At 41.3% G+C, this 15,375-nt stretch overlaps 1 protein-coding gene and 1 pseudogene across 2 annotated transcripts in view; both read right to left on the bottom strand.

The window, feature by feature from the left end:
• Positions 1–15,375, bottom strand: part of LOC310991322 (NACHT, LRR and PYD domains-containing protein 3-like) — a 271,452-nt pseudogene that overhangs the window by 200,993 nt on the left and 55,084 nt on the right. The window lies entirely within an intron of this gene.
• LOC310991810 (caspase recruitment domain-containing protein 8-like) overlaps positions 13,136–15,375 on the bottom strand; it is a gene marked incomplete at its 5' end in the record, with an annotated part of 38,270 nt that continues 36,030 nt past the window's right edge. Inside the window, 3 exons of the mRNA XM_083979741.1 lie at positions 13,136–13,684; positions 14,223–14,364; positions 14,452–14,565. Of these exons, the coding sequence (XP_083835867.1) occupies positions 13,323–13,684; positions 14,223–14,364; positions 14,452–14,565 (618 nt within the window). The 3' untranslated portion in view covers positions 13,136–13,322. The remainder of the gene's footprint in view (positions 13,685–14,222; positions 14,365–14,451; positions 14,566–15,375) is intronic.

Here is a 15,375-nt window from a genome sequence, read left to right as displayed (position 1 = left end):
CGTTACTGTCAGTGTCAGACATGTTGCATTTGAGGGACATCCGGCGTTGTGGGGGAAATAGAAGCTCCTGTCTGCCGGCGGCGTGTCCTTGAATGCAGCAGGAGGTTTTATTATTATTCATCTCATCACTTCCTGTTTCCTGTTTGGTTTCTCTCTCTCTCTGAAGATGTCAAACAAACGCAGACGGACTCTCACTCGGTCTATTTTTCTACAGTCGGTCTGAACTGAAGCCCTGCACAGTTGTTACTGAATGTCCCTGAATGCATCACGTTGTTATGAACTCGTAATCCCGTTAATCTGTGTTTCTCATGACGGACCGAGCTCGTTTCTCGTCCTGACGCTGCTGCGTTCACGTCTCACCGGTCGATCCTTTTTAAAAAAAATATTGATCATCAGCTGATCACGGTATAGGACGAATCTCCTTGTTGTTTACAACTACTTCCGGGTAGAAAACCAGCATGAGAACAATAGTGACGGACGAGAGTTTCGCTATATATCTACTTTTTCAAAGGAGGTTAAATCGAAAGCAACTGGACTTAGTTATTTGTCTAGGAAGACGTTTCACCTCTCATCCAAGAGGCTTCATCAGTTCATGTACGCAGCTAACCCAGGCTGGGACTGGTCCAGTCCCAGCCTGGTTAGCTGCGTACATGAACTGATGAAGCCTCTTGGATGAGAGGTGAAACGTCTTCCTAGACAAATAACTAAGTCCAGTTGCTTTCGATTTAACCTCCTTTGAAATACTATGACCTGGACAAATGAGAATATGCACCGGCTATATATCTACCTTTTCATGTCACTATATCGCCGTTTAGACTAATCTGATGTTTGTAAAGTTTATAAAACCAATGATTGGACAAACATTACTATATGTTTGCACATTTTTGTAATTAGTCATGGTTATCATAGATTAGCGGGGCTAACGGTTAGCTACCTGTTTAACTTTAATAACTCAGTGACTCAATAAACGGTCCATGAAAAAATATTTTCTCCAGCGGATATCTGAGTTACAACATGACTGAGCTAACTGGAGTAGTTTCATGTCGTGTCCCACAACGGGAGGGTTTTAACAGCTGACGTCCTGGTATTAGCTTAGCTACCGCCGTTAGCTTAGCTACCGTTAGCTGTCCCTGTCAGCTGCAGCCACTGATGCTTTCTATACACCGTGATTCCCCCAAACTGAATAAATACAACACATAGCAACACAAAACACACACACAGAAATAGTAATGTTTCTTCCATCATTTCACTCAGATTTCAGATTTGTCTAAACGGTGATAGGGCGTAAAAAATATGATATATAGCTAAACTCTCGTTCGTTACTATTGATCTCATTCAAATTACAGCTGGTTTTCTACCAGGAAGTAGAATGTAAACAACAAGGAGATTCGGTCTATTGATTATGGGCTGGTGACATCACACGACGGCAAAGCTCTGGTTGAAGTTACTGATCTAATGGTTTATCACGACGCATCATGATGCTTTCACGGTTGTGGCGTCGAGGAGTCACCAGAGGAGCTTTTACAAGAGGAGTTTAAATTTTCCGGTGGGACTTGAAGGCAGCCAGCAACCATCTGTTACCGTGGCGACGACAGCTACAGCGAACCTCGGGGGGCCGCCGCCGTGTTACTGAAGCTTTTTACAAACAAAGTTTTTTCTACGTGGTCACTTCTCTTGTGAGGATGAATCTTTTTATTTTAGCCGACGACGACGAAGAGACGAGCGAGCTAACGAGCGAGCGGCGCCGGCGGGCGGCGTGGTGCGTTCAGGCGCTCCCTCTCTTCCTCCGTGTACAACATGATGCAGAACGTTTGCCGATTGCTGCACTTTACTTTCTCTTGAACGTGTGCCTCTAATCATCCTCCATGTTCATATCTGTTTTTATAGAGAAACAAAGAGACGCTGAACGACGTCCACGTGTTGTGCGTTTGCTTTCTTTTATCTTATCAAGAACATAATTTTGAATAATATCTATGATAATGAGAATAATAAGAATAATAATGGTAATAAAGAGAAATATATGGACTTTGACTTCTGGACTTCCTCGTCTTATTTCAACTGGATTCATGTTTTTTTTTTATAATAATTTTTGTCTGTTTTTCTGAGTATTTTTGTCTGTTTTTCGCAGTAATTTCTTCCTGACTTATTGAGATTTCAAATTCCTGTGAGAAGCTTCCACCTGCAAGTAACGTAAGGACTGATTGATTTCAAAATAAAGGTGGTAGCCTACATCAGACAGAGCGACTCTCTCTGAGGTGGAGTTCTGTAATAACAGGTCGTCTCCTTTTAAATATAAATTTGAATTTACAGGGAACACAGTGAAAACAAGAAACATGAGGGGGCTTTTACTTTGAAAATCTACATCACCTTGCAAATTATGCAACTGAATCCGTTTTGGAAAGGTGACCTTTATTTTGAAATCAGTCCTGATAGCAGTTTCAGTTTATTCATTCATACATTTCTGGAGCTGAAATACACCTCACCTCGTTGTTTCTTTCACAAACACAAGTTACTCACACTTCCTTTAAGACAACTCAACGCAAAATACCCAGAGTAGCAGTATTTCAAAAGGACAGTGGCATTCAAATGAAAGCGCTATGAGAACATTCACCCTTTAATATAAAATAAATAAATAAATGAACTTAAAGGACAATTCCAGGCAAATTCAACTTAGGGCTGTATGTTCCTAACATTTCAGGTCTAAAAGAAGGAATCTGCAGATTTTAATTGCTCCTGTTTTGCGGTAGTTGTGTCTGTCCCCGCGTCGCCACGGCAGTGATGAATGGGAGCGGATTGAAGTTCCGCTGCTTAGGCTGTTTCCATCCCTCAAAGCCACAGACAGCGTCAGATGGCGACACAAACATGCAGCCAGAAGTTTATTTACTTCAACAAGCCGACATGTTTGTAAAACTAGATCTAATTCAAAGTCTGGCGGAGTCGAGACCCAAGTTGACGCTCGGTGTGTTCAGGTGCAGTGGGAAGCTCCCGTTTGTGTCATAAACACAGGAATATCAACTCTGGACTTGCTTCAAGTAAAAAAAACTTCTCGGTGCATGTTTGAGTCGCCATCTGACGCTGTCTGTGGAAAAAAAATGTACACTTGAAGCAAGTCAAGAGTTGATATTCCTGTGTTTATGACACAAACGGGAGCTTCCCACTGCACCTGAACACACCGAGCGTCAACTTGGGTCTCGACTCCGCCAGACTTTGAATTAGATCGAGTTTTACAAACATGTCGACTTGCTTGAAGTAAATAACCTTCTGGCTGCATGTTTGAGTCGCCATCTGACGCTGTCTGTGGCTTTGAGGGATGGAAACAGCCTAAGCAGCGGAACTTCAATCCGCTCCCATTCATCGCTGCCGTGGCGATGCGGGGACAGACACAACTACCACAAAACAGGAGACATTAAACTGAAAACCTTCAGATTCCTTCTTTTAGACCTAAAATGTTAGGAAAATACAGCCCCCGAGTTGAATTTGCCAAGAATTGTCCTTTAAAATCTTCTTTTTGAGAAGGAAAAGTAACTTGGAACGTTCTGTTTGAGTTATTTGGGAGTATTTCACATCATGAAATCACTAATGATGGAAACACCACAGTATATCAAGTGCTATCGGATTACTCTGAAAAACAGGGAAACAAAATATTCAAAAAAACAAATTACTCAAGTGAATGTGATCCGCTTCTGTAGTTCCAGACGTCCCGCTCTTTGTCATGTTTCCTCCTTCGCCTCCCGTGCAGGTTGAACTTGTTCAGTCTCTTTCTGAACTTTCACATCATCAGTAGCAGGAGCCTGTGATGACATTTTAGGGTTTTTGGAGACTTAATTCTTTAAGCATCTTGTGGTCTGTTGTAACTCCACTTGTAGACTTTTTTTTCCAGACGGGGAAACGGCTGATTTCAAATAGTTTTAAGATCTTTAAAAAAAAAAAAAAAACCTTTACCAGACTGATAAGCTGCTACAATCTCCTTTGTGTAAGATGCTGCGAGGCTATGTTAGATTAATAACTAACTAATAAATAAATAAATAATTCATACATTGTTTCAAATGGGGTAAATAATCTCACAGTGTAATTAGGAAAATTCAAGAAAATCATTTGTAAACCAGAATTTAAAACGTTTCAATAATAAAAAATAAGAGCAAAAAGATGTACACAAAATCCAGCTCATAAATAAACTTTTTTTTTTAATGTGTAATCTTTTTTTTTCCTTGACAAAAGGGCACTTTGGGCATCAGGAGCAAAGTTTACTGTTTACAAACATGTCGTCTTTCTAGAAGTGAACAAACCCCTCGGTGGATGTTTGAACACATCTGACGTTGTCTGGTTTTGTGGGATGATTTAATGAATGAATGAATTTCCCCTGAAGGATTAATAAAGTACCCAATCACCAATCAATCAATCAATCAATCAATCAATTAATCAACAGCCTAAGATCCGTCTGCTACCATTCTACGTTGCTGTAGCGATGCAGGGACAGAAGAACTACTGCAGGACAGGAAACATTCACAAGAAAATCTAAACATTCATTCTGTTAGAGCTGAAATATTAGACACGTGTCATTCCCCCTCTCTCTACCTCTGGAAAAGAAAAACTCACAACACTGCACAAACTCAGCGCAATAATTTATTTTTAAGTGAAGTAGGCTACGTTTCGAGCCGAAATAGAAAGTTCTCTGCCTCCCCATTTCCTGTTTCTCTTCACTACAGGGAGAGTGGGGTAAGTTGAGCCACTTTCTGTATTAGGGATCACTACATCAAGACAAATTATAGTTTTGTTGCTAACTAACACATCTGCATATATTTCAGGATGTTTTGCATCCCTAGAAATTAACAGAATGAGTGTAAATATTAGCCAGGCTAGCGCCGCCTACTGGTTCCGGCAAATTTAATTTGCCTCAACAATATAGTCAGGGAACTAGCAATGCGTTTCGGTTTGCTCCGTCCGCAATCAGCGAACAGACGGGTAAGTGAAGGCGATGACGTTGAACTCAAGCGCTCAAGATTAACCTATGAGCTTAACCGGTGTATAGCACACGTGACCACCAAGCAGCAGCGATTAGTTGAAGCAAATGTAAGCAACCGCCTCCCGGAAGCAAACGAATCCCTATGGCTCGTGTTCAGACGCTATATGAAATGTAATGAAGTAAGCGGCTGATGCATCAGGCTATGTAAATATAACTGTTTTTAAAATATAGTATGTTCAAAAAAAGTGGTCTTGTGACTCAACTTACCCCATTACCATAGGAGTGGGGTAAATTGATCAACCCCCCCTTCTTTCCTTCCATCCATCTCCTACCTCCCCCTTTACTTAATATTTCATCTGTCCAGGTTACAGGTGAACACAAACTGCAGGGACTTCCTGCTGAGCCACCAACTCACTGAGATTTGGGGAGTTTTGCAATTACCAAGGGCGCCGGAATGGGGGGGGCCAAGGGGCCATTGGCCCCCCCACTTTACGCCCCTGCTCTGCCGGTCGCTGATCCCCATAGGCCGCTATCCCGGTTTCAATAATTCCCCCGGTCCCACCCACATCAAATGAAATAAACCAGTAAAACATAGAAGAATCTTTCATTTTAAATCAAATCTAATGCTACTCTGCCTGTAGTGCAGCCCAGTAAATAGTCCCAATTCAAGTCTCTGTGGCCATATGGTGCTCACGTGAATGCACAGCTGAACGGAGCTTCTCCAGCTTCCGTCGTCCTCCCTCCGCTTATTATTATCACCGTCACCTTCGTCACCTTCTCATCCTAGGCTTCATCCACAAACACTGTGGACCTAGTGCACCATCTCAGAAAGTGCAACTTCTGCTCTGCCGGTGAGTGAAGGGAAGTTTACTTTGAAAAAATGCGAGGAAAAGATGAATTAGGCTGACGTGTTAATAGCCTAGTTCAGCTTTGGTGATATGCCTTTAGTTATTATCAATTCCAGGTGTTTTACAGTTGTTACAGTTGTTTCACCTGGAGATGACGTAGCCTACACTCACAGACAGGTGATGAACCGGACTACAGCGGTGAGAGATTTATGACGTTACGTAATTCAATAATCAATATTAACGAGGGCGAGTATGGTGTCTGCTTATTTCCAGCATGTCACTGTCTGTTTACAGAATCAACATCTAGCTTATTCCTAAAGTTTGTGAAGTGTGTGTGGAGCGGTTGAGCGGACCTGCTGACAGATGTGCAGCTGACAGCCATGACATCACTAAACCTGACCAGCTGATCCTCCCTCGCGCACGTCCTGAGGACGGGACAAAGTCTCCTGGATATTATTTTTTCTTTTCCTTTATTCATTTCTAACTGGCTCGTTTTGCCAGTAAAAACCATAACTTGTGAGAAAAAGAAGAAATGCGCGAAAACAACAAAATTGAAACATTGTAACCACAGCTGGCCCAAGTGGTCTATAACAGCGGTCCATATGAAGCGAGCACAGTCACGGACTGAGACAAAGTTATTTAGCTACATAAAGTCCAAACGTCTGTCTTAGCAGGCGTTGACCTTAAGCATTGTTCCTATTATTAAAACATGAATGACAAGAATAAGAGGTGAAAAGTAGCCGCTGTAGACTGATGCGCCACAGACCTGAGTGCTCAGAAACTGTTACTTCGGCTTTTACAAAGGCTGATTTTCTGCTTGATCCATGATGATTAATTTACCTACAGAAAAACTAAATGCATGGTAAAAGTAACATTAGCCTACTAATATTTTAGAGATCTCAAATTCACAAATGATGTTTTCTATTATTAAAATTCTGATTAAAAATTGGGTCAGGTCGGACCACGGGCTTCTTTTATTTTTTTATTTTTGCCGTGGTCCAGCCGAGAGACTGCTTGTGAGTCCGGCTGCATCAGGTCCAGGCTTCAACACCTGGATCGGACCGGGTCGGGTCGTTGAGAACCTAGCAGTTTATAGAAACTGCTCAAAGATGTGTAGTATTCACAACATTTTATTTACTCAAACCGGCAGCCAGACCAGAACAGGAGACCGGGGTACAGGGCTTTCTTTTTTTTCTCTTCTTTTTTTGGATAAATTACGGTATCATGAGGGTCTGGGAGACGCTGGCGGGGGGGGATTACGCATTATGCTGGTATTACGCATCACGGCCGGACGCTACAATATGACTATTGCACCGACAGTGAGTGTGTAAATCTATGCCCCGTAACAACCCAACCTCCATGGCCCCCCCACCTCTACAATGAATCCGGCGCCGCTGGCGATTACGTGGCATCTTGGGAAGAATGCCAGATATTTTTCTTTGAAAGTAACAGTTTGGCCTCACCATAAACAACTTTTCCTGTTTATAGGAACATACTTACTGTAATCACAAACATACAGAATCTTGATTTAATCATTTGGACATATACAGCCAAAATACATTCACTAAGTGTATAGGATAGGTGGATCAACTTACCCCACAGCTACCTTAGCTTGCGTTTATTGCTCTCACAGCTAAAATGGTGCAGTTTCATGCTAGGTTTACTACCTCATGCTGTAGCTCATAGATACCACAACCCATGTATAAACAATTTGCAATCATCTCTTTTGGTCTAAACACAATTCTCATGAAACTTATGATCGACGAAATTCACTCTCGAGAATGAAAAATTATTTTTTGGTCATAAATGTTAAACCACCAACCAAAAATGTTCTCAAAGTGGACCCCAAGCTTTGTCTTGAAATTTTACCACTTTTTTCTAGAATTGTTTGTTTTTTTTAATTATTATATTACCACTTTTTACTAGAAAATTGTAACTTAAAAAAAAAAATCATTCCACTTTTTTCTAGAGATGAAAACGTTTTTGAAATAGAGTGCCGAAGCGGAAGCAGCCCCATGGGTCCTCAAATCGAAAAAAGGCTCCATACGAATGAATGGGAGTCCAAGATTTATTTCGTGATCCGTTTGAATTGTGCCATGAGAAAAAAATATGTCCTCTACCTGTTTAAAACATCACGTTTCATGCCGAGAAATCAGCAGTTTATCGTAAAACTGCAACAGAAGAATGTATTTTGTGTGACGACGCTCTACGGACTACAGATCTGTGTCCCACAAAAAATACATCACCAACTGACACGGGAAAGGGCGGCATTTGGTGTGTGACGTCACCTACACGACTTGTAGTCTTTCTGGTTACAGATTCTTCGGGATTTTATTTTACAATAGTTTTACAACAAACGGCTGATTTCTCAGCATGAAACGTGACGTTTTAAACAGGTAGAGGACATATTTTTTTGTCATGGCGCAATTCAAACGGATCACGAAATAAATCTTGGACTCTCGTTCATTTCTATGGAGCCTTTTTTCGATTTGAGGACCCATGGGGCTGCTTCCGCTTCGGCACTCTATACCACACTGATCAGCCCTAACCCTGTTGCCCTGTTGCCTTTTTTTTTTAAGGTTGCATTTCATATTTAAAAGGGTTTCCATGGAGTTTTTCCTCAGTCGATGTGAGGGTCTAAGGACAGAGGATGTTGCTACGATGCCATGTAAAGCCCTTTGAGACAAACTGTTTGTAAAAACGGGCTATACAAATAAAATTGCCTTGCCTTGCCTATCATTAGGCAGAAGGACTGGCAACTAGCTTTTTTAGCTAACTCAGGTGCATTTACATTTGTTTTTTTACAATGTTTTATTAATGTACATTGTCCCTTGTCAAATAAATTAAACTGAAACTGAACCCTAACAACATTTAATTACATTACTTACCTGCCTTACTGTCTTATTTTGTTGTTTTTTTATTATGATCAATGAGTTACAAGCTCTTATTTTGAAATGCCACACTGACGAGCCCCTGCAGATTTCACGGGGGCGCCCCAGTTTCTAGGCAACAGTCTGCTGTCGGAGGACTCGTGGTAGGTTGACTTGTACTGGTCCTTTCATATAACTTTATATTTGATGGGTAAAGTGCAGTTTATTTCTCTTACACGTGAAGATCTGCTCCAGACAACAACTGCTGATGTTCTGTGATGAAGCTGAGTGAGATACACGAGGAGTAAACTGTTAATGTGGCTGTTCGGTAGCTTTGTTAGCTCAGTGTTAGCTTGTTGTGGCTAATCCTAGCGGCGTAGCTGTTTAACAGGCAGTTTTGTTTTGCTCCAGTGTGTTTTATCCTGAGCTGTGACTGTGAGGTCTGGTGGAGAGATATTTTTACTTTCTTCATAACCAGATACTAATAAAGTTGCATCATAGTGACTGTCCTGAGGGGGTTTCTCCAGAAAGCAGGTTATGTGAAAACTCAGAGTAAGTTAACCCTGAGATGATGGAAACTCTGTCCTTTCCTTCTCAGTCCCATCATGTTGAAGCAGAAATAATTCACATAGTTTTACTTCAACAGCAGCAAAATGTAGAGTCATTTAGACAAGCTCTCGTTCCCTGAGCCCAACGGTGCCGCTTCAATATCAGGCTACATCATCGCTGACATGCTCTCAGATCCTCTTCGCATTTTTTTTTTTTTAATCTATCACATTGCAGATTTATCAATCAACTTCTAGCAGCCAGAAAAAAAGAGAAATAGGCTAACTCACATTTCACTTGGTTTTCTTTATTTCCCACAGATATAGGCTAATTAGCTAACCATAAGTAGGCATATTTGTATTTCATAGCCTATTATATTTTGTCCACCAAAGCAATTTCATGTTTCTAATTTGCTGCCGCACTTAAGATAAGATTAAATTACTTCAAGTTCAATCTGTAGATATATTATAGTGTATAGTGTTTACCTTGAATATGAATAAAACTAAAGTGAGGAGCCATCACAAGACTGTTTTTATACTTCATTTTCAGCTGACTGCATTTAAATAAAATAAAATAAAATAAAATACCGGTACCATAAAATAAAACAAAACATCAAACAACATCCAACCACTTCCTCAATATTAAAAGAAAGTGATGTTAAATTCAAAATGAAAAGACAACTCAGTGATTGTTACCTTTTTTTCAGAACATGTCTGCTTCCTGTTTTCTCCCCTGTTGCCATGGTGAATCACAATATCGGAGCTCCATTGATGATGGCTTTTTACTAGTCGTCAGACACGAGCTCAACGTACTCAGAGTCGCCTTACCTAACTCAGATCAGCTGTTCTGGAACTGAAAAACTATACACAACGCATAAACCGCTAGAGGACATACACTGTGTTTTATTTACAAACAACTGAAATCCCATGGTCATATAATGAACAGGTACAGCTGAGAAACTCATTACAGACAACCAATATAAACAGTCAAATATCCATAAGAATAATATGTGTTACTGAAGCAGACAGAAAATCAGCAGAACAGAAAGAAGAGAATCCAATATGAAGAACACGTTGTTGTTCAGCCTTTTGACTGATCATTGTCAACATTTACCTGAAACAAACTGACATTAAGCTGCTGCTCATTCACAGGCATTTATCTCTGTAAAAACAAACATGGCTGTTTGATTATTTAGAGATAAACTTTCTCTTCTGATAATATTTTACCCCAGGTCGCTGATCCCATTCACTGTGAGGAATCTGTGGAAGCTGGAACAGAGTCACAGAGAAAATATATTCATATTCAGATGGGCAGAGACTGAGCTGTGACCACAGCGCCACCTGCTGACACTACTATAAACAGGCAGAAATCTTCATCTAGGTGAGTTTTTGTTTCCTTTTTGTACATTAAAGGTTGAATATGTAGAATCTTCATTAAAAGCTATATTTAAAAAAACAACAAAAAAACATCCATGGGGCATTTTGAGGGGTTCAGAATGAAAGTATTGCTTTTCCATAAAAAATTTTTTTTTAGTCAGAATTCATATTTTTAAATTTTTTTGACGGGCTCGACAATTACTTTCTGTCAACGTTCTGTTTACATTCGTACCTGCCCGTAGCCGACACGTGGCTCAGTTCTCCGCTGTTTTCCTGACTCCTCCCGGTCGTATGCGTTTGTTTCCAACCAAGCCTTTTAATAATATACATGTTAGGATGGGTGTATTTGTGTAGTCTTATCTGTCATAAACACGTTTACTGTCGCTGACTCCCGGTGCCCGAGCTCCTTTTTCTTTTCTTTTTTTTCAACTTGACGAGAGCAGTGACACCGGAGGCTCTGAGTGCAGGTTTGGTTTTCAGCAGCGGTGTGGAAGGCAGAGAGCCTCCACTCTCCCTGCAACAAGCTACAAGTCATTTATTATGCTGTTAATAACGGTAAAAATGAAACATAAGGTAAATAGAGTCCCTAGCAACGGCCCGTTTTTCCTAGCAACAGTCTGGCAATCGACTGCTGGAATTCTTTTTCCATTGTTGTTCTGGTAATTCTACATATTCAACCTTTAAATGTTTGTGTTTTCCTTTGGCGAGGGAAGCTTAAATCGTTGGTCACAACAAAATGTAGCTTTCTTAATAAATCCAGTGACTTCCTGTTGAGATTTGTGACCCTTTGGTCCCTGGACACTCGATACAAACTTTATATTAAATTACAGAAGAAACAAAACAAAACAAAAAAAAATCCTTCCTTTGTTAAAAAAAAAGGTCTCGATGCATGATGAAGAAGCAACAAGATGCCTGAAAACCTGTTAGTCAGGTGTTTGCTGACCGGCTCTCCCTGCCCCCAACCCCCCCCCCCCCCCCCCCCCGCCCCCTCCCCTCACCAGGGACTGCCTTCATCAACTCCTGCTAACATTTCCATATTTCGCACATTCTGTGACAAACTGTAAACTGTTTTCTTGTCTGTAACAACATCTATTGCACGTCTGTCCGTCCTGGGTGAGGGATCCCTCCTCTGTTGCTCACCCTGAGGTTTCTCCGATTTTTCCCTGTTAAAAGGGTTTCCATGGAGTTTTTCCTCAGTCGATGTGAGGGTCTAAGGACAGAGGATGTTGTTACGATGCAATGTAAAGCCCTTTGAGACAAACTGTTGGTAAAAACGGGCTATACAAATAAAATTGCCTTGCCCTTGCCTTGCCTTGTGGTTTTTATACAGTGAGGGATGAGTTTCGTATATAAATCAAGCATCACGGTCAAAGAAGGCAGCTCAGTAGGAAACCTCCGTAAAGGGGGCCCCGTGTCACTCCCATGATCCCAACATTAGGGAAGGCATCTTTATTTACATAGTGCATTTCATACCAAGGCAACTCAACGTGCTTTACATAAAGACAAAACATTTAAAAAGAACAGCATAAAAACAAATAATTTTTAAAAATTGTAAACATTAAACATAGCATTAAAAAGCAAGAGCAAAGAAGAATAAAAAGTAGAGAGAGAAAAGAAAATTAACCCGTATGATGCAGTTATCAGTTATCAGAGTTATCATCCTGGGAGTTTCAAATGAAGCCGAAGGAAAAAGAAGAGGAGCTATCCGTCTGGGAGTGAGAAGAGAAGAAAAAAAGAGGCTTAAGTAAAAAGAAAGCGAGACAGTGGTAAGTGGAGTGATTAAGTATAACGAGAACAGTAAATAACTGCTGTTATTGAACAAATGTTGTTAGTCTTACAAACGGGGAGACATTTGAATGGCAGCTAACGTTAGCGTCGGACCAGTGACTGCGTTAGACTAACAAACGTTAATGTTAAGTTTATTACTTCAGGTTTTTGCTTGGTTAGCTAGCGAGTCGGACTGCACTCGAGTTGGTCTGACTGAGAGACTCGGTGCTCTGGCACTCAAGGTTGTGAAGTAAAAGAAAAAAAAATGCAAGTTTAACATAACGTTAATTGTCGGCCTCCTTGACAGAAAGTAGCAACACTCTAATGACTTGCTAGCTAGCAGGGTGAAGTAAATAAGCTAATTTAATAGTGTAAAAGTTAACAAGCTTTGGGTGGTATGAAATCAATGAATAATGAAGGCCATGCCTGAGAAGAACATTTAAAACATCTCTTATCTCTCCCCAGGATCATCTTTAAAGTTTCTGACAGCAGCAAAACAGAAGAATAAAGTGCTCCCTCCAAACGCTGACAATGAAAGCTGTAAGTTCAATATTTCACTAACTGATTGACTCTCGCAGCTGCAAGGTCAGATGAGGGCACGTCTATGTGGATCATGTGACTGAAGGTAGCATTTAACAAAATTACTATTTTATTTGTTAAATGTTATTCTTGAAGGGCCACAGGCAGGCTTACACACACACACACACACACACACACACACACACACACACACACACACACACACACACACACACACACGGAAAAAAGGGCACTGACTAAAAGGCACATTGGACATCAAGGGGCAAAGGGGCAGGTGCTCCAGCACACATCCTCCTCCACTCTGCATGTGCCTTATCATTTTATAATTCTCACATTTTCTATTATTCCTTCTCATAGTTAAAATACATTTAGCTTCTTCTGGCATGAGAAACAAACAGCTGACAGACTGTTTCTAACTCAGATTCAGTTGTGTTGACAGGCAGTGATCCACCTCACACAGAACTCTGATCAGATCAGAACAAGCTGCTTCTCCTTTTTTTCGTACGGTGTCGATCACCTTTCGAGCTTTCTCTGCCCTGTTTGCTATCGCAGCAACAGACTCCATTTCACCGTCAGTTACCACCTCACAGTCCAGGAGTTTATCCAGCAGCCTATAAAGAACCGGTTCAGTCACTCTCTCAATGAACTCAGTCCGAGCAGACTTCAGCCTCTTTGCTGCTGAGACACTTGGAGTCGGAGCTGAGACACTTGGAGTCAGAGCTGAGACACTTGAAGAAGGAGCTGAGACAATTGGAGCTGGTTCTGGAACAGCACCTGGAAGATGTAGAAGCAAATTCAATTACAAGTGTATACAGTACGGATGGAACAACTCATGAAAAACAATCTGTGTCGTCCAGTTTGCTCGTCTCAGTTCAGGGCTCTGTAGAAAGTCCTTACAGCAGTAACCCAGAAGTCACCAGTGATCAAACCAGGCCGAACACAACTGTAAAGTCCATCCAACATCACTTCTGAGCATTTTCAGCTCTAATGATTTTAAGGTGACGAGCTCTGACACTGGGACGACGACATGTGACAGACTCACAAGTTACAGACACATCAACAGGAACGACTGATTCAGGACCTGATGAAGGACTGAGCACAAACATTTATAGTCCTTATTTTATTGAAGGTCCTTTCAGCTCCTTCATGAATCTCCTTGGTCCTACTCTGAATGGTTTCCCACTAGTTTGACTCTCACTGGTTGACAAGAATGGATCACAGAATAAAAGTAGACAGAAAATGATCTGTGGCCCAATAAGAACAGAGACACCACTCATCAGTCTAATCTACGTCAGGTGGATGAAGACTTTACCTGGCAGAGGAACTCGACACTCCCACACAGCTGTCGTGGTTTCATCTCGGACCTCTATGTTGGTTTTCTTAGTGCTTGAAGGCAGGATGATCTGAAACGTCGGGTGGTAATTTGGTCCATAGTCCAGGTCAAAGTCTTTTTTCTGAAAACCAGCAGCATGTGTGTCAGTGTCTCCAGGTGAGTGACAGCAGTTTGAGGAATCATGTCAGCTTTAGTCTGAAACACTCACCTTAGGTTGGACTACATCGGCATGCGGACAGTGAACTGTGTAAGTTTTATTTTTGACGAGTGTGCTTTCAGAAGGCATCGTGATGAACTTACAGTTGTTGTGCTTTGCCGTCACCTGGAGAACAATCAGATCATTTCATTAGAGTCTGGCCTGATCATGAACAGACAGACTGGTTCTACTGGGCTGGACCTACAGGACAGAGAGAGTCCTTTCTGAGGTCACACTGATCTTTTACCTTCATCCTTGAGTTCATGTGAATGTTTGTGTAAAGTAGTGACAAAGTGGATGTAGTTGTTCATGTCATTAGGTCTGTTAGTGATGAGTTTGGAAAGTGAAGCAAAGTGAAGCTCTAACACTTGGGTCAGTAGCCTTACCTCATCCACAGGGACGTTACGAGGCAGCAGATGCACATTGAGGTATTGTTCCTGTGCCATGAGGTTTGGTTGGTGGAACAGCAGAATTTGACTGCGAACTGATTTCAAGTTGTTCAACCACCTCTGTATATGCTTCTTAACCACGCCAAAGGCAGAAAGATGAGGGACTGAGATGATCACATGAGTGTCTGTGACCTCCAGTGGCTCGATGAAGCTCATTCCATCATCAGTGATGTGGGCGACAGACAGCAGACCGTCACAGAGAAGAGCTGTGGAAACACAGAGACAACAACCTCGTTACAACAGCAGTGATCATTTCAGTCACTGTTGTCCACATCAGGAAATTAATCAGGAGGCTGGTGAAGGATAGTGCCCTGATTTTACATTATATTAATTTAATAAATGTACATGTCAATTAGATGGTCACACAACTTAAGTTACGTCATTAGTTCCCCAACGTTGCTCTAACGAACACAATCACTTGCTCACCATCCTTTGTTTCACAATGTGGGAGGTGGAGTTGACGGACGGCATCCTCAGGACACTGGAT

This window comes from Trachurus trachurus (assembly GCF_905171665.1).
Source record: "Trachurus trachurus genome assembly, chromosome: 9".
Classification (NCBI taxonomy): Eukaryota; Metazoa; Chordata; class Actinopteri; order Carangiformes; family Carangidae; genus Trachurus; species Trachurus trachurus.
This window is presented reverse-complemented; position numbering and strand designations above follow the sequence as displayed.